Source organism: Epinephelus lanceolatus, chromosome 6 (assembly GCF_041903045.1).
Source record: "Epinephelus lanceolatus isolate andai-2023 chromosome 6, ASM4190304v1, whole genome shotgun sequence".
Lineage (NCBI taxonomy): Eukaryota > Metazoa > Chordata > Actinopteri > Perciformes > Serranidae > Epinephelus > Epinephelus lanceolatus.
In genome coordinates this window covers 38,601,255-38,621,571 of record NC_135739.1, presented here as the reverse complement: position 1 = coordinate 38,621,571, position 20,317 = coordinate 38,601,255, and the positions used below count along the sequence as shown (strand labels likewise).

General features: G+C 40.7%; 1 protein-coding gene across 2 annotated transcripts in view; it reads right to left on the bottom strand.

Moving 5' to 3' along the window:
* zc3h3 (zinc finger CCCH-type containing 3) overlaps positions 1–20,317 on the bottom strand; it is a 94,715-nt gene that overhangs the window by 36,726 nt on the left and 37,672 nt on the right. For both annotated transcript variants that reach the window (XM_033622770.2, XM_033622771.2), the window contains exon 4: positions 10,632–10,782. In XM_033622770.2, coding sequence (XP_033478661.1) covers positions 10,632–10,782 — 151 coding nt within the window. The remainder of the gene's footprint in view (positions 1–10,631; positions 10,783–20,317) is intronic.

Genomic DNA, 20,317 nt, shown 5'->3' with positions numbered 1-20,317 from the left:
GGGCTGCTTGGTGGTGGTGGGGCGGTGCAGGGGTTATGGCGATAAATTGCGCTGTCCTGTCACTTCTATTTGGGGTGGATTGGGGCTGGTGTGCAGGGTGCCGCTGGAGGTAATTTGCTGCCGTATTTCAGATGGGCTGGAAATGGGTTTGGAGCGAGAGTTCATGCCTCCCATTACAGAGAAAAGAGAGGGTTACCCCGAATGCACGCCGCGCACAAAACAACTGACACGGACGCTTAACGCGCTGCAGCTGGCGGAGAGCTGCTGCACTGCTGCAAATAGGAAAAAAAACTGAGCAAATATCAGCCATCAGCTGCGTTCATGTACACGGTCTACCTGACTGCGCGCCATAACTCAGCAACACAGACACTCAGTTTCACTGATACAAGATCAGTGGCTGCCCTACACAGGGCAACTGCAGCCAGGGGAGCTGTAATGGAGGCTAATGTTGGAGCGCTGACTGCCACCCAGGGAGGCTTAAACAAGGACCGGGCGGCCTGGGGAGCCACAATGGAGGTTAATGGGGATATGACATGAACAGTTAACACAGACGGCAGTTAACCCTGAACCAGGGCTGCAGTCAGAGGGGGGGCAGACTGGAGGTGTAACACCCAGTCTGTTAGGATGTTTTCTCACTGGGGTTTTTTGAGTCTGAACATCAGAGTGATTGTCCTGCTGACAGGTTGTGTTAACTGCCAATTCAACTTCAATTCAATTTCCTCATCAAAATGCAGTTGTTCATTATTGTTGCCAGGAAATGTTGATGGAAGTGTTATATGTTATTGATCGATATGAACACCTCTGCGAAGGTACATGTAAACAACTGGGAGTCACAGAAGCTTGTAGAGGAGCCGACACACTGGGGCTGTCATATTGCAATTCTTTCACAGATACTGCGATTGTGATACGAGTTGTGATTTTAAAGGGAATAGTGATTTTTGCATAATTTTCGCAGAGAAAAAAAAGTGATGATGTGATTTTTTTCTGGGTTCTGTACAAAACCAAGGATGTTCCCTCATGTCTGGAATATGATTTATAGGCCGAGGCATCTCTGTGGCACCACAGTGCTTCATCTGTAATGGCATGTTGTGACACATTTTACCTTTATCAAAAATTGCAGCTCCTGCGATTTGGATATTGCCCCTTGCCATATTGTGATTTCAATAATATTTTGATTAAATGTGCAGCCCTACAACACACTAACACCTCCCAAATCTCATCTAATATGAATTGAACAAAACACTTAACACATAATTTGTACAAGTATAAAAGAAAACAGCCATGCAAAAGTAGAGAGTCAAAACAGATTCAGACTAAAGTGCCAGGTTCAAAGTACTGTCAACATGTAGAGAAAAACTGATTTGATACAACAGTAAACATATCAGTGTTTTTACTTATTTGACTTTTTTGGTCAATGTGTCCTGCAAGCCTCATTTGTGCATAAATGTTCTCAGACTTCTGTGCGACTGTATACACAGTCATGTGAATGAGTTTCACCCTCAGGCTGAACACCATTAGAGAAAACAGCCTCTGTAGGAGCAGATTACCTTTACAATATGGTAATCTGCCTGTAATGAGAGAAGGGGAGAGGGAGGGAGAACAGAAGCAGTGTTAGCAACATAAGAATCAAACCATCAAAAAAGTCGTAATATCCTTCAAAAAAGGAGTAGGTGTTTTTTCTCTCTGTCTACAGACTCTCCTTGTCCAGTTCTCAGTGATGTCCTTGACCTCCAGAGGAATATCTGTTATCAGAGACCCTCCAGGCCATTCTGATGCACAAATCCTCCACAGCTGGACAACCAGGGGGGAGCTCTTTCAATGCTGAACACACACTGTGCACTACTACCTTCCTTTCTACTACACATCCTGAGGGACAACTCCTTAGAACCATCATACAAACTGCTGGACTATTTAAAGCTGTACTAATCAATATTTTCTATATTGACAATGGATAAAACAACATGTAGTACACAAGAGGCCACTCATAGTGATGGACCAATGTGGCATTATCACAATACTTAGTCTTTTAGCTTTGTTTTGGTTTAAGATGGATAGTTCAGATTTTTTGAAGTGTGGTTATGTGGGGTACTTTTCAATAGTCAGTGTACTAGATGCAGTGGATGTTGGTCGGCACGCCTCCAGTTTGTAGAAGCTGGCTGGAGCCTGACATGGAAGCAAAGTGATGTACTGCTATGACTTGGGAGCAGTAACAAAATGTATTTTAGTCAGCTAAAAAAAGTCCCACCTAAAAAAGTCAACATTAGCTTAAGTGTTTGCTACGCTGAGAATATTTTCACAGCTCAGTCAGACAGCCCATTCCTATGGGAGAGACGTAAATGGCTTCAGGTCTCCATCAATGCTCTCATCAAAGCCACCAGACTCCACTGACAAAACACAGTAATTTAAGTTCACTTACTGTACAACGGGAGCTGCTGGTCGTAGGCCTTGTTTACATGGATACCGATACAAATAAAAACGTATTTTTATATCCCATATTAAAAAAAATTCCGGGTTTACATGATAAGTTGTGAAAACAATATCCCTGTTTACACGAACGCAGAAACTGCAGCTTTTTGCTGCATTTAGCATGCCAGACCAGTAGGTAGCAATACGACGTATGTCAAACACCAAAGAAGAACGTTCTGGGCAAGCACAGTGAGTTGTTTTCCTCTTGGCACTAGTGATAAAAACAATGCTGAACTACATTTTAACCTTATGTAGCATAGTTAGCTACTATGCACTTACTAATATTGGGCACAGCAGACGTCTTTGTGTGCTGATGTAGCGGTGATGTTGATGCAGCAGTGCTAAGTTCATTTGTAAGCTCGTAAGTAGTCCCAAAAGTGCTAACTAAACGTAAACAACCCGGCATATATCCGCCATTGTTGATGTGGTTCCTGGGTGCCTAATGGGCATGCGCAAACTGGATTACAACATCATCGTTTTCCAAAATCTCCCGTCTATTCTGTTTACACGTCTCCATAGAAACGGATATTTTTAAAAACTTTCACTTTGGAAGCCGTTTTTGAACATCTCCGTTTTCGTCAAGATAAATGCCAGTTACATGTAAATGATGGGTGCAAATGCAAAGATAAATAACTGTTTTCAGAAATATATGGAACCATATAAACAGGCCCTTACACTGCTTCAGTCACTTAGTTAGTTTGTATTAGTGCGTGACTTCAGTGAATCCAAACTAACCCATTAAAACATCAAAGTCACACAATAACACAAACATAGTTATTGTCTGAGGCAGTGGTGTACCAGCAGCTCCTATGTTCAGCATTGTTAAATCACTGTTTTTCTTGATGGAGTCTGGCTATGAAGAGAGCAATATAACATCTTCATTTTCATGTTGGACATCGCTCTCTGACAGTTAGCTAATGTGGTGAAAATATGCTTAATATACTGAATATTTGAACTGATATTGATGTTTTTAAGTGGGACTTTTTGTTAGGTGGCTAAAATACGTTTTGTTGCTGACCCCCATCCACAGCAGTAGACTGCTTACCTTCCGTGTCAGACTCTAGCCTACTTCTCTGAACTGGGGGTGTGCTGACTGACATTACTGTATATAATATACTGTCTATGGACAAGTGCTCTATATAACCCCACTTCAAAAAATCAGAACTTTCCCTTTAAAGTACATTTACTCACAACTACTTGATTAGTCATTGCAGCTCTACTGTTCAGTCAGGTTCAGTTTAGTCTCAGAAGCTTGTTAAGGCCACTCTAGATTATCTGTTCATTATCAATTAATCAAAAAGACTTTTGCTTACTAATGTAGTCGTAAGGAGTTCTACATCAGTTCTGGTGCCCACAGGCACCCAGCAGGTGACCTACAAGCAAGGTGATTCAAGGGTGGTATTCTGTCTTAATGTTATTTCCAGGTTTGGTTCTGAGTTAAACAAAGGACATGCTGGTTGGACTGCGGGTGTTGGATAATAAATATATGTACAAAGGCAACGTCCTTGCTGCAGTGGCCATGGGTTCAATTCAAGCCTGTGGCCCTTTGCTGAGTGCCATCCCCTCTCTCTCCACCCTCCAGATTTAATACTGTCCTATCAATTAAAGGCAAAAGGCCCAAAAATGCTCTTAAAAAATAAATACATAAAAATTGGATGATGATAATTAAATGTAATGTTTTAACGCTGTAACCTGTCTGACTGCTGACTTTGTGTGTCAGCTTTGTTTTCTGTGCCACCTGAAATAAGGGCTGTTTTAATCAGGTGTGTGGATAACAGACATGTTAACTGTGGAGATGTGTTGCTCAATATTAGGAGAATAAGCAAAAATATTCATTTGAATTGTATTTCCTGAATTTCCTTTGTTTATAAATATATTCTTTCAATTCCATATGTAAGGTGTCTCCCAAAATGATCACTTAAAACATGCTGCCTAACCAAATAATTTGATCAACGCAAGGTTAATACAGGATTTGCGGTTACGAGTCGGGCCGGAGATCTTATATCGACAGGTCATTTCTGGTTGTGGAACAAATATGTGCATGTGGTGGGGTGCAAGCGGTGCTGCATGTTACAGTGTCAGCTTGGGAGTGGGTCTTGTAAATCAGGACAGTGCAGGACTCTGTAGACATTTGATCCATGCAAATGGCAATAAAACAATAGTCTTCAGATATCTTATCTTGGCTGACCAAAAGTCAAATAACAAAAAATCTTCAAATTGCAATGATACGTTAATGATGCACATAGTGGAGATGTTGAAATCAGAGAAAGTTTGGCATTTTTGCGTGACGAATGACTGACTTTCTGTCAGACAACTAATCCATTAGTCACCTAGTTGTCTCAGCCCTGAAATGTAATCTCTGTACTTTCCACTTAATTAGTTGTGTTGTAAAACATAAAAAGATGACTGGAGGTCAAAGTAAAACAACATAAACTCCCCAAAAAGTAAAAATATGTTGAGAAAAAGAAGAAATGAAGGAGTGCGCAAGGGCATGCAGAAACTCCCCTGTGACTAGTCTGCACGCGTATGCACGTAAGTGTGTGTGTACACAGGCAGGTGTGTGTATGTGCACTGCTCTGACCATGCGATGCACAGATAAAGGAGAGCGCGATTCAGCACTACCGCCGCTGTTGATGAATGATCCGACTTTTGTTTTAGTGACAGGGAAGAATTTGGAGGGTCGCGCGACTGCTCTGAATAATGCTGCCCTTGTCTATTTGTCTGCAACCCAAGCATTAGTGAGCTCATATTGGGAAACAGTTACCCTTGAAACAGAGCACAGCAAAAGCAGTCATCTGGCTAATTCCAACAGTAAGGACTGCTGCTCTTCTTCAGGCACTTAAGGAAACCAAAGCAGTGTCGTTAGGCATCACAATCCTATCAAATCTAACTTAAAAGGAGCAGGCTGTAATGAAGAAAATCTTCTCTTTGGGTAGAAAATAACATTAAGAAGTACCCCGGAGAGGATCTGAGAAGAGTACAGTGTGAAGAGCAGCAGAGGAAGCTCCCAACACATGACTGTAGGTGACGGGGAGATGACTAATGTGATAAGTAATGAGCAAATGAATGAATTGGGGTATAAAGGGGGATGAATGGGGGAGTGAATGCGGGAAAAGGAGGAGAGAAGTGAAGAAGAGGGAGCGCTGCTTCACTTTATTGCCCAGTCTCTTACATCCTGTACTGATCGATACTGAAGCACTAAAGGAGATGAGCGCCTGGACTGAGTGTGTGTGTGTGTGTGTGTGTGTGTGTGTGTGTGTAGATGAATACGCTCAAAAATAGTAGACTTATTTGGGGGTGGAGGGTCCTGCCATGTTGGGGGGTTTAACATTTATGCCAGAAGTAAGTTAGAAAAAGATAGATGCAAGCAGAAGCCAAGAAATTAGATAAGACTTTGATGAATTCAAACAGTTTTATGTAGGATGTGACACAAAACTCCTATTTTATCCTATTAAACAGGAAGAGAGAAAACAAAAACAAAGAACAGAGCAAATAAATGGGTATTAAAGAAGGGACAGCAGAGAGAAAAATAGGGAGGGTGTGAGAGGGATGAAGGGAGGGCTGGGCTGTAATTTATCCTCCAGTGTGCATGCTTTACGGCTTTCTTAATTCAACTCCTGCTACTATTAATGGAGTTAATGTTGAGATTATATCTATTTTCTGGTGGCGCGGGTTGAAATACTGCAGCCGATTCCCCCGCTGCTTCAAACTGCCGTGCAGCACTAAATCACTGAAGCACTGAAAACAGGTAAGAGCTCGGCATGCTGGGTAGGGAAACCTCTTCTCCTGTGGGCCTGCAGGTAAATGTCTGCGGCTGACTGGCTGCGAGGGTTTAGATTGTAAACTTGGTATGTGTGGTGGGAAAATGTACAACTGACTTTATTTTCCTCTTTAATGTTTGATTTGATCGATCTTTATCTCTTTAAAATTCATGCTTTTAAATGATGTTTTCGTGCATGTTCTTGTATACAGCAGTTTGAATTACCTCTGTGTTCAAAAGGTGCTACACAAATAAATTTGCCTCACCTAATCAGGCAGATACAGATCAGACTGCTGTGGATATTGATTTCTGTTTGGTTATAAAATAATTAATAAGTTGCTGAGGGTTTATGTTTTACATGTGTAAAGAATTTCCTCAGATATGTAACAATGGAGCAGTTAGTTGTGTTAGACATCAATTTACATATTCTAAATGTAATCTTGCATGGACTTGCCATTCTGTGATAAATATATATACATAAAGAAAATATTAATATCATGATATCCATTGAAGCAATCTCACTCAGTCTCATCTGTACTTGTGTTGCCCTGTGAGGGTGTCTATGCAAAAGAGATGTTTCGTTTCTTAACAAACTATGATAAAAAAAAAAAAAAATTTACCCCTGGAGTGTCAAGCATATGACCCAGGGACCAGAACCAGACTGCCAAAGTGTCCAATCTGGCCCACTGCATGACTTCGCACAGCCGATATTGATGCACTTGGGAAGGCTAGGAGATGCCAGGTTTCAGTTATAACTTAAATAGTGAGTAGCCTACTTCATGTAAAATGACCAGAATACATACTTAGAATAATAATCACAGTAATAACAATAATAATAAAGATAGTAATAACAATACTTATTGTGGTCTTATTTAGAGATATCTAACACTGTGCAAAATATTGAATCAGCAGCTTCAGTAAAAAAGAATCTGCATCAGCCTTCTGTCTTAAACAGCATTGGTGGAATCCTATCACTACAGACTACCGAAGGTTTAGATTTGTAAATGGTTTGCAAGGCAGGGGACAACTTAACCTGTTTCCTCAAAGGCTTTCACTTTAGTTTGGTGTGGTGAGGCCAGCATTACTACACAGGAGTTGTGACAGTAGCCTAGCTAAAGGAGCAGCAGTGACCGACATCACCACTGTCTTGTTCACCACTGGCGCTTTTTTGAGAGCGCCGGAGCGCTCTCAAAAAAAAAAAGACGCTGGGAATGGCACTTTTTCTGTAGGCTCTCTCCTCATTGTCAACGATTGAAAAAAGACGCTGGCGCTGAGAAAAAAAAAGCCATGTGGACACAGGCCCTAAAACCTACACATAGGACCTTTAAGACATCTCAGGCTGTGCATCATCTGATTCTGGATTGTACATTTTCAGAATGTACTTAAACTGTTTTACACTCAAAGAAGGGGATGTGTTATTATTATTAGGTTATTATCCAATGGCTTTACTGGTCCGGATCTCCTGAGATCAAATTGGACAGTACGTGGCCCATGCACTAAAATAAGTTTGACGCCCCTGTCCTAGAATCTAACTTTAAACATGATGCAACTTAGAATCCATATAGGCAAAGAAGACATTGGAAACATCTGGACCACCATGTAAGGGCTGTGGGCTATGTGCTGTTTTTTTTTTGTTTTTTTTTCTTTTAAAGATGCATGGCCATGAGTGAGGGGTTCAGCAATAAGCAGGCTCAGAGATAAGAGCAGAGAACATATGAGGACAGGGATCAGTGGGTCTGATAGGCCAAAGATGAAGAGCAGCACTCAGTAGTTAAGAGCAGAGAATATGAGCTCATGCTCCACTCAATAGCCCCAAACTGATAAAAGTGGAGGGTCTTTGGAGTTAAACAGATAGATAAGCATGAGAAAGGAGTGCATGGGTGGGTGAGGGAGGGGGGTAATCCACCATCCCTGGGGACCCGACCTGTCCCCCTCCCTCCCTATCTCTTTCCTCACTTCTACACATTTGGTGATATTTCACAAGATGTCACAGGGCTCAAATTGAAAATCCCTTGATGAATCAATATTTACTGCAGCAGCTAAATGAATAGTAATAAGTCACCAGAGGCTGAGTCCAGCCACAGTCCAGGCCCCTCTGGCTCACCAAATCTGGATTACACAAATGAACCCACACACAAACACACGCAAAACACAAACGCACAAATGTACAAAAATGCTTTAATTCCAAATGGCTAGTTCACCCAAATTACAAAAAAGACATATTTGATCTCAACGGCACAGCTATTTGTATTCTTATATGGTCAGGTTTTGTAACATCTGCCTCTAAAAGATTTGATGCCACTCCAGTTTCAAGTGATTGCGTGTAATTTTCTTTGTCATGCTCACAACAAGGCTGGGAACCTTTTGGACTCTACGCATTCAATTTTAATTTTGATTTTAACTTAGAACTCATGCCGGTTTAAACCCTGTGTAGTTTGGTTGTGTGTGTGTGTGTGTGTTTGTGTCTGTGTGTGAGAGAGAGTGAGACAGTTAAGTCATACCACAGTCAGTTTCCAGGAAGAGCATCCTGTTAATTCTCTACACATTAACAGATCATCAGAACCAACCACAACAACCTGTTCAGAGCTTTCACAACAAAGTCCCAACAGTATGCAGGCAAAAAAAGCTCACCACCACTTGGTTAATAAATAAACTGTAGTGAGCCTTTTAATAGTGATAAAGCCATTAATAAAACCTTAACTTAACATTTGTCACCCAGTAATGATCTCCTCATAAACTTCAGTTAGCTCTCTACCCTCAGAGATTACCTAACCACCACAACCAGCCATGTCACACAAAAAAGATCCGAAAAAAAAACAAACAAAAAAAAACAAAAAAAACAAGTCAATCTTATACCACTCCAGATTCCTTAATTCACAAATTTGTGCTGAAATGTTTTTCTAATTTATTGGTAGTTGATACCAGAAAACTACAACTTTGCTGTTATATGCCCGCAAACCAGTCAAGCTGCATTTATAGTTTATATCCATGTCTGTGAATACATTGTCTCACACACATCTTCCCTCTGGCAGCGCAGAGGATCTGTGCAATCAACACAGTTTCAAGATGGACACCGAAAATTAGGGTCACCAATTTAGTATCTGACCAAAAGTCTCCCCCTTCTGTTCCTGAGATATGATGTTGAATAGTGTCCAGAAAAGTGTTTCTGCAGAACATTATGATGTCACAGTGAAGTTGACCTTTGACCTTTGAGGTATAAAAGTCATCATTTCATCATTTTATCCTTGTAAACATTTGTGTGAAATTTTGTCATAATTAGCAAATTAACTTCTGAGTTATGACCAAGAACATGTTTTGTGAGATCACAGTGACCTTTGAGTTCTGACCACCAAATTCTAGTAAGTTCATCCTTGAGTCTAAGTGGATGTTTGTGCCAAATTTGAGGAAATCCCTCAAGGTGATCTTGAGATACCGTATTCACGAGAATGTGAAGGACAAGGTCACAGTGACCTTGATCTTTGACCACCAAATTCTGAACAGTTCATCCTTGACTCAAAGTGAACATATGTGCCAAATTCGAAGACATTCCCTCAAGGTGTTCTTGAGATATTGTGTTTACGAGAATGGGACATCCTTGCATATGTGTGTAAGACACAACATAATCCCTCCAGCCACAGCTATCGCCAGCACAGATGCCTCCAGCATGGCTATCGCTGGCTCAGAGGCATAACAAGACAACCAACTAGTCATTTTTCAATGAAAAATATTACATATTCTCTGGTCCCAGCTTCTCAGATGTGAGAATTTGCTGCTTTTATTTGTTTTACGTCATTGTAAAGTGAATTCATTTGGATTTTGTCTGATAAAACATGCAATTTGAAGATGTTATTTTGTTTCACTATCTTAAAACATTTAAGAGACTAAATTTGTCAAGAAATAAAACAATTTAAAGATTAACCATTAATAAATTATCAGCTGCAGTCTTATTTCATATACTGCATTCACTACTACTTTATTTAGTATGTTATCATTATTCACTCATTGGTGGATTAAACCTGAGAATGTGAGAATGATAGAGGACTGAGACAGAGGGATGGACATTAGATAAATGAAGGGAGGGGAAAGAAAGAGGAGACAGGAGTCGTAATGGCATTAAGAAACAGACCCACCCACCCTGCCTCTTTCTCTGTATCTGTCCTGGGTGAGATGCTTTCCCTGCTGGTGTAAATTAATGTGAGGAGCACAGTGGTGTAAATGGTTTATTCTCTGGGATATCTACTGTGTAAAAATGAGCGCCATAAATTTCCGACCTCTTCCACTCATGCTGCACATGACAGTGACATTAAAGACAGGGCGCTGCTCTGCACTGAAGGATATTAGCCATCTAGACACATTAAAGGCAGACCTGCAGGTGGTGTGTGTGTATTTGTCTTTGTTGGATTACCTGGCAGATTGGATCCTTTTGGCTCTCCAAGAGAGGGCGGGGTTGTAGTGGAGGGTGTGGGAGGGGCTAGAGCCCGGGCGGGTCACCATCTTGTAGCGTGTCCTAAACACCCGCTGAGAGGCTGGGCTACGGTGGGAAGAGGAGGAGGGACCTGAGGACAGCAGAGTTGATTAATCAGTATGAAAGTCGGCTAATTAAAATCTGATTACACACAGAAACAAAAGCAATATTTAAACATCCAGTCAGTTTGTGTACAAATGCACATTCACACATTATTATGAATGCAGAAAACCGTGCAAACACACACAGACACACACAAGTTTGTCTGAGGACTCTGGCAGGTGTGCTCTTTAATAAGCTTCACATATAAAAATGAGAGGGAATAACAAAGGCAGAATTTTTATGAGCCTAATAAATCATATCCTCTGTCTCTTTCCTCGCTGCCTTCATCCCTCCTGCCCAGCCTCCCTCCCTCCTCCTCACTTTAAGTCTCATTCGTTATATCATTTTGCAGATCCATCAGAGAAGAGGAGCACGAGTAGAGAGATCGGAATGGAAAAAAAGAGGACAAAGTGTTTTTCTTTATTTATTTCTTTGGCTGTGTATCCATCATGTTGTTTTATGATGGCCTATTCTGGCTGACATACCCACACAAAGAACAGAATTTGCATTGTGGGTCCTCTAATGCCGCATTTCCTCTGCATGGTAGGGCTCATTTTTCTCGCTCATTTTTGTTTTCCATTAGTAAAACTTGTGGATAGTACCTGTTACCTAGTACCACCTCCGTCAAGTTTCCAAGCGAGCTGAGCCGATACTAGAAGGTGGAGTTAAAGCACTGCTGACCACTGATTGGTCAGAGAGAATCGTAACTAGAACAATCACTTACACAGTACATCCTGCACAAACCCGCCATTTTTAGATAGCGATGCTACAGTTATTGTGACTACAATTTCGTCATTCATTCAACCAAGATTTAAAAAAATAAGGGATGCACTGGTTGTGAAATTTTGGGCTGATTCTAATACCAGTGATCAAAATAATAATTTGGCTGCTAGTCGATACCAATGTTTTGTTGTTGTTTATTTTGTTTTTGTTGTTATCTATTCCCCCTTTTGTACCAGGGAAACAAAGAAATCTTTATTATTGAAAGTTGTCTTATTTGCCGATAGGCCGATGGCAATCAACAAGGTGAATATCTGCTGATACCGATGCACGGCCGATAAATGGCTCAATTGCAAAAAAAAAAACCAGACAGCCCAAAAACTATACCGTACATCTGACGAAGTGCAGATGTTCCTCTATTTGCTTGCCAATAAAAGTATTCAATGAGTGCTGCATTGATGATGATGTCACAGCAGTTTCACACGGAGTTGCTATAGCAATCTGCTGAGAATCCTGCCTATACTTAGGGGATACTATTTGTAGTGGAAAACAGATAGAGAAAGTGAGTTGTGTCAAGTCGACCTAACAATGCTGTGGAAATGCAGCATTAGCCTCTATTTACATCAGGTCAAACACCAAAGACTACACAGGCCAAGTGCCTCTCTTACTGAGGTAAAAAATCCACAACCATCGTGAACAAATAAAAGAAGTTTGTGTTGAATACAAATGAAGTTGAGAAAAAGCTCAATCCAAATCAGTTTAGCTTAGCAAAGGCAATAATACTTTCACTTCAAGCAATCAGATTTTGCCATAACCTCTGTGAGGAATATTTGTACACAGCTCATGGCATGACCACCCCCATAGAATTATGTATTCATGACGGAGTCAATGACTCCTTACATATCAACATATGTCTTCAACTTTTTGTCCTATGGTGCTCGCGATATCAAAAAAATTATTTCTAATAACCCTTTAATCTTGCCTGATGTAATCCAATCTAGATACCCTGGTCTGATGACAACCTGTCTGACTGCTTGTGTTTCGTGACCCATCTTGAGTGTATATTGCTATTACCAATAGACATAGTGGCAAAACTGACAGAAATAAGATCTAAGATATATCAAACCAGAAATATCCTCATCACAGAGCTTTCATAGACATGGATTAAAAGCTTTGTGGAAAATAACATTTGTAAAAAGCCTTTAATAGACTTATGTGCCATGGGCTGCATGTAGCTTCATAAAAAGTAACTACCACTGCAGCCTGAAAAGCAAGATTTAATGCAACATGAATCAGCTGCCCTCCATTTTCATTTAAATTACTCCACCCCCTCAAAAAAAAAAACCTCTTGCATGTCATTATCTGCACTCCATCTTCCCCTTCAACCAATCATTCACTGTGGTGGTCAGTGACAGCACTCTGTCTTCCTAATGAGTGAAGAAAAGATAGAGTGAAGAGAGGTGTGAAAGAGGGATAAAGAATGAGTTTACGCATCCAATGAGGAGCTCATTTCCTATCACCCCTTTCACAAGTCTTTAATTGCCAATTGTCAGGATTGTTGCCGTTTTAATTAGCGTCCAATAACAAACCGTGACCATGAGGGCCGCGGTGACAAACAATAAAATGATTCGATTTCCACTTCTACACATTCCAGCTTCTCTCTCCACTCCCCCCCTACCCTCCTCACTCTTCCTCCCCTCCAGGCGCTGGTTTCATTTGTCAGCCGGGATGCAGCTCTGGATCAGCTGGAGAATTCATCTCAGACAAACATTTACTGTTGAACAAATCACTGCGAGCTGGAGGGCTGCCGAAATACTCACTGCATGTTTAGGACACACACACATGCACAGAAATACACACGTATCACATGTATGTATAGAGGATATATACAGGGTTATCATTTTATGTTAGACAACGCCTTTACCATTTTCACTGGCTGGATGTCCATTCAAACTGTGTAACAGGACAGCTCAAACAAAGATCCACTCAACAGTTTAATCACAGTCTTGTATGAGAGCGCAAGGTATGATCAACTGCAGGCAACTAAAGTAATCTCATTTCATTGGTCTATCACAGGAAGGGCTGGTTATTGTTTAAAAAGTACAATATCAGTACCAATACCAGTACCCTTTAAGTGATACTGATACTTCATGCGATACCCATTATGTAAATGAGGTGTCATGTACTTTCAAACGTTTTAGTGGCACCTCGGCACGCTGAACTGCCAACTCCTTCAGATAGACTGCCCCCGACTTCATCCCACCACAAACTGTATGGATTGTAGTTGCTGCTGCGGGAGTGTGAGTTCCACACCGAGGACAGTAGTGAGAGCCCACCCAGTTTTTGGGGACTGCTTAATGGCTCAGTCAGTGGCATTTGGCAGGAAGTTCATCAAAAAAAAAATGGAAGCAACGGAGAAAGAAATCAGAAATGCACTGTCGGCCTTAAAATCAAACATCTGGACTTACTTTGGATTTTTTTTTACATGGAAGGAAAGAAGGATTTGGATATGACTCATGCCATTTGCAAGCAATGTCACATGAGAATAAAATACTCTGGGAATACTACGAACATGAGGGCTCACCTCACACTCCACCATCCAGACATAGCGTTAGCTACTGACTGGAAAGCTAACAAAGTACCAAAAATCAACAACATTGGAGACAACTAGCTTGACAAAACTACCATCCAACTCTGAGAGAGCAAAGAAATTAACACAGACCTTCACTTTCACCTTCTTCATGTAAAAAGATCTGTGTCCATACAGGACTGTTTCAAATGAAGGCTTTTGTTTACTTGTGACCCCTGGACTTCAAGGTCAGTGGATTCATACGTGACTATAACAACACATTACCTCACAGAGAACAGGTGACTGTTGTCTAACGTTCTCCAAACTAAAGCAATACATGCAAGTCACATCAGAGGAAACCTTGTCTTGGCAATGCTTCTAAAATGGGTGTTGTCATTCAGTTAGCTGGGTGGGTACCTGCATGGGAAGCGTTTTGCTCATGCGCTTTATTGCTTAAAGGAATTGTGACAGTGCAAGAAACATGAGCATTCAGACGATCAGATGTGTCTGAAACAATCCCTTAAAAAAATGTATTAGGAAGAGAACACATAAGTGAATGGTACAATGACTGCCCAAACTTATTTCTAACTTTCATTGTAGTTTACAGGACGTCATCCTGGTTCAACTTTGGCTTTGATCCTAGAATGTTTTCAGAGCTGATAGAAACAATGGGACACAACTTTGAAAATAGAACCCAAGTTATGATAAACTGGTATCATCTTAACATGAACCTACATCAGTGGATATTGTACATTAATATAACGTCAGAAAAAATATATATAGTTATTGATACAGCGTCAGTGATTTCGACCACATCGCTAGTTCTGTGGGTGAAAAGGGTGTGTGTTGGGATATGAAAGAGAAACCTAGTTAAAAAAAAAAAAAAAAAAAAAAAAAAAAAGAGAGAGAGAGGCAGCACATGAGAGAGCAAGAGAGAGTATATGGGTGGAGGTGGGGAGGGGGATTGTGCAGGATTAGTTGCCGGGCTTGTAGTCACTTTTTCTCCCACAATCCATCCGTATTGCAGTCAGAGCTATTTGGGCGTCCTGGCAGATGACAAATAGGGCTTGTCAAAGGTGCTGCCACGATTCCCACCCTGCAACCTCGCACATCCCCCTCACACCCTCCCCCCTACATCCCTAACCCGCACCTCAATCTACCTCTTAACCCTCGGTCCAACATCATGACACCCTCCGTGTCCATGACGCTGTCACACAGCTGTTCCACCTTGCCTGCTGTTTAATGACATCTATAGTGAGCTGTACTGTTGGTGTGTTTCCCTCTGTGTGTATGTGTGTGTGTGTCAGCAGGGATGGATGGACGGTGTTGCTCTGATTGTAAACCACTGCAGGTTGTGTTGGTTGAGTGGCTCTGGGAGCAATGGGGTCTCAATCTTCCACTATAGGACCATGACCAATGAGCATGTGAACACACACACTCACACACAAACACACACTTACCCACACATACACCTGGGGTCTCAATCTTCCCTTAATAGACCTTTGACAGTGGCCTGCCTCGCAGTGTGGGGGGGAACAGGCGAAGTGGCGCCCTGTGCTGTGAAGACACCGTTTGCAGACGCATGCAGCTCACATGCCGTCCATCCATCTCTCGCTGACTTGCTGCTGTGAATCCACAGATAATCTACTCTAGTCGCCACATGCTGCACATAGTGCTCCTGCCTCCCAGCCTCAGAGCCACATTAAAGGATTGATTCAACATGTTTTCTCAAGCTATAGCAGATCTATCAATGTAGATAGTTATGATCTTTATTATTTTGGTCCATAAATTCCCATCACTGTTTCTCAGAGCCCAATGATCCCAATCTTAAAGATATTCACTTTGCTAAATTGGAAGACTGAAAAACCAGCAAATATTTACATTAGAAAAAATGCAACCAGTGAATTTTGGCAACTGTGTTTTTAAAAAATGGCTTAAACAATTAATGGATTATTTTCTTTGGATAGACTTATCTTTAATCAACTATGCATTTCAGCTCAAGCCTCTTAGTTTCCTACCAGTTTATTAGTCAATGTCATTACAAATTTGGCTGTTTATATCACAGATCAATTTTATTCATTCAATAACACCAAGCTGCTGACTCAGATTGTAGTGCCAAAGCATTCCCTGTTTTCATGTTACCTTTCATTTAAAATAATTCAACAGAGTTGAACAATGAGGTATCTACACATTTCAATAAAAAGGAGCACTGGTATCAGATCGGTTCTCAGTTTTGGCAGATATTGGACAAGAAAGTTTGGACTAGGGATGTCACGATTATAGATTTTCTTTTCTTGTCAGAGAAATAATCACGGTTTTATGATTATCACGATTATTATACATTAATTAATTTCACGCTATAAATGTGTAAAATCACATGAACACTCCTTATAGATCTTTAAGTTTCATTTGTTTCCATGCCAACATAACAAAAATAATATAGCAACAAAGAAAAGCAACCAAAAAGTACAAGATTTAATAACAGTAATCCCACTGAAATTTAACAAAAATCACCTCTGTTAAACATCCACAGCAGGATTTCCCTTTTGGGGAAAAAAGGTTTCAAATGCTACATGTATTTCTTTACAGACTTTATGTAACCTATATTACAAAAATGTTTCTGAACATTTCTTTTGGACCTGAGAAGAGAATTTTTAAACAGGAAAAAAAAAACATCTAGCAAGCTTTAACTTATAGATGCCCTTTGAAACATAAATAATCCATACTTCATCACTTGGAGACGCCTATTCACCTGTACTGCTGGTTTAACTTTGTTTTCGCTCCGTGAGAGTTGCGCTGATCTGCCTACTGTATATGGTTACGCATCCCGGCATAATCTTTGGAGAGTGATGGTGTTGAGGAATCTTTACGAATAATTAACTGTGGCGTTTAAAATCGCGGTTAATCGTGACATCCCTAGTTTGGACCAGTGCATCCATACTCAAAGTGTTGAAAAATTACATTTGAAAAATTGTACAAGCAGACATCAACAGAACTACATTTGCGTCTTATTTGTGATTATTTCTATTTGTAAAAAATCAATTGCTGGATCTGGGAACAAAGTGGCTTTGCTATAAAGAATTCCAATAAGGCAAGAAACAGTCAGATAATAACTGTTTGAGGATTAAAAAAGGCCGACATTAAAATCATTCCCCAAACTGTCAAATGAACATTCATCATAGTTTCACTATGACCTACTTCACTTCAGAGTTTAGAGTGCTTAATGGATATTTTCTGACATTTAATATATACTAAATTTTGGTTTTCCCTCCAAATTTAATGATTTAGATAATCTGGATAATCTGTTTAATATCTTATTTGCAATCACGTGACTACTATGACACGCACAATTCAGATGGAGGGCAGGAAGTTATGAATCCATATGCTTTATGAACAGGATGTAGAGGAAAATTATTATATAAAAATGTTGGATGAACCTGCAGGCAGCAGGAATAGACAATTGAAAGTCATGTTGTTGTTTTTTTTGTTTTTGTTTTTTCACAAATTGACAGGTTTGCTCGATGTTGACATGATCGTCGATAAAAAATACCTCGTTCGTCAGACCCACTAACGTTAAATGGCGAGCCAATGAAATAGTACAAGAGTCCTGTGGACTGTAACTATTTTGTCTGTGGTTGGGTCCAAAACTGAAATGACTGCCATCTTGTTTTTGGTTGGATGAGTAAATGTGATAAATGAGTATAACTGCCTTTTATATGTCAGATCTGGTAATGGATGCACCTCTGTCAGGCTAACATTAGTAGCCAACGTTACTTAACTTTAGCTACTGTTTTCTACCTACTAGTTCAGCCATTCCCAGTTGTTAAGTGAAATGCTGTTAAAATTTTGGGTTGAGGCTAAAAACAGGTGTCACAGCACAATGTAATTGCATCCAACTGGAGGCATGTTTAACACAATGCTTTGACGTTAACGTTTGACATTAGTTGTCTCCACTTCTCTAGACAGAAGACAGAGGTTTTTGATCCACATCTGTCACTGTTTCCCAGCGAGTTTTTTTAAACTTCTCAACTCTACATCCTACTATTTTCTGGATTTAAAGCGGCCATTGTTTTTCCCCAATTTGATCAATTGGAGAATTTTTAAACTGTGCAAATCAAAAGGCATTTGTACAGTGCTGGTAGTCTTTGCCTCCAGTTGCCTGCCCTCCATCTGGACAGTGCACCAATGTGTGACATCATATACATGGAAGCTATTGTTCACAACCTGTCTGATTGTCTCACTGCTTGTTTCCATTCACCTCAACAGTAAAAGGGTGAGGGCAGAAATCAGGCAAATATCTCAAAACCCAGGCAAACAAAACCACAACAATCTGCATGGCAAGAGATCCTTAAATGTTATTTGTGTGAAACAACCCTTTTAAACAAAATCCAAGGTTCCTCATTTAACCTCTCTGCGATATATAACAAGTCTGATCCCCTTGTGTTAGTCCAATTTAGGAATCCACTCAAAACTTGACAAATCACTCATGTTGATGCTGCTTTATCAACATAAAGCAGCAGATGTAACATCACATAAGTGGATCTAGGAGTGTTGAACTAGAGTCACATCCCTAAGATGACTGAGCCTCGTCTAAGCAGTGTGGACTAGACTTTGAATAAAGTTGGCTGCCACTTTGGAGCTTTGATACTTCCAGGCTCTATATCTCTATATCCTCAGCCCTCTGACTGGGGCTACTGACAGGCCACTGCAATGCACCTCCCCTCCTCCATCCTCTTAGGGATCCCCCCAGTGATCCCCCCTCCACACCTGACGGGTAATTCCAGAGAACAGCGGTCTCCGTCTGCCCCCTCCCTGGGACAACCCGATGGATAATAAATCTTATTATTGACAGCGCCTGTTCCCCCTGCCATCCCATGTTCCCGTCCCCTGGGGCTCATCTTCTGACTCCCACTGCTCCAGCGCTCTTACGGAAGACAGCAGCACCATGCTAACATCAGACTTAACAAGGGAGTTACCACAATTTAATAACCTGCTGTAAGCCAGCGTGGTTATGATAATATGATCTCTGCGTGTTTGACACCCAGCGATACTTTCTGACAGACTACCCAGAGATGTCAACACAGTTTGATGCCCCACCCTGCCAATAGAGAACCGCGTTCCATGGTCTTAAAAATACTGTGTCCCGTAATTCATCGGAGTATATCATGTACTCCTGGAGTATGACTAGAATGTGAGCTTTGCAGGAGATGTTGCATGTGAACGACTTTAACATGCTGTTTTAGGAAAACTGAGGAGGACAGAGGAGATCGCAAAATGCTCATACACTTCCATATACCACTCCCCAACACTAGAGGCATCTCTGGGTGTTAAGTCTCATAGCATTCCTCCTTTTTCTTAGATGATAGACAAGGTCACTGGGTTCACTGCTGCAGGATGTGAGTCCATTTATAATTACTGACCCGCTGTCAGGGTCAAGATGTGTGTGTTTAATGTGTCATGAAGTGGCTTGATAGATATGCAACTAGTGTGTATATATATTGACCATTTGGTTAGAATTACATTTCTAGGAAAAAGCCCAGGTCCAAGTTTAGTTCCTGCTAGCTGCTGACATGTAATGCTGCAATGGGAAATGAATGTATTTCAACATTTATTAACATTAATATTGGCAGTGTTGAGCTTATCACTGATCAGCCCCTCCAGGATGTTCAATCAATACCTATGGATTCTGCACAACCATTGATTGTGTCCAATCACTGAAACTTTTGCCCATATTGGACACAAACATCTCATGTTTACCAAAAATACTACTGCTAGTACTGTGCGAGGCAATTCCCTGATGTCCTGCACTAAAGCGGGAGTAACTCATTTGCACCAAATACAATTTTATGATGGAACACAAGTCTCGATTAAATGTTTAAACCTAGTGTGGAGCCTTTCTTTAGCCTTTTTGTTAAGGACTCTTGGAACACTCAGAACAGTGCAGTTTTATTCTCACTGGAACAAGCCGCCTGGGTTTTTAATGCATTATGTAAAGAAAAAAATGCAACAAATTTTTGTCATTTTTCTTGCTCCTGCAATTTCATTAAAAAAAAAACCCAAAACAAACAAAATAGAACAAGAAACATAGCAACACGCACTACAAACGCTGCCATGATAACAAGCATCTTAGGCCAGATCAATCTCAAAAAAACACCCCGCAAAATTGTGGAGGGACCGATGCATAAAAGTAGTTTTGATGTCTGTGTATGGTGTTTAGTGACAAGAAATTGTAATA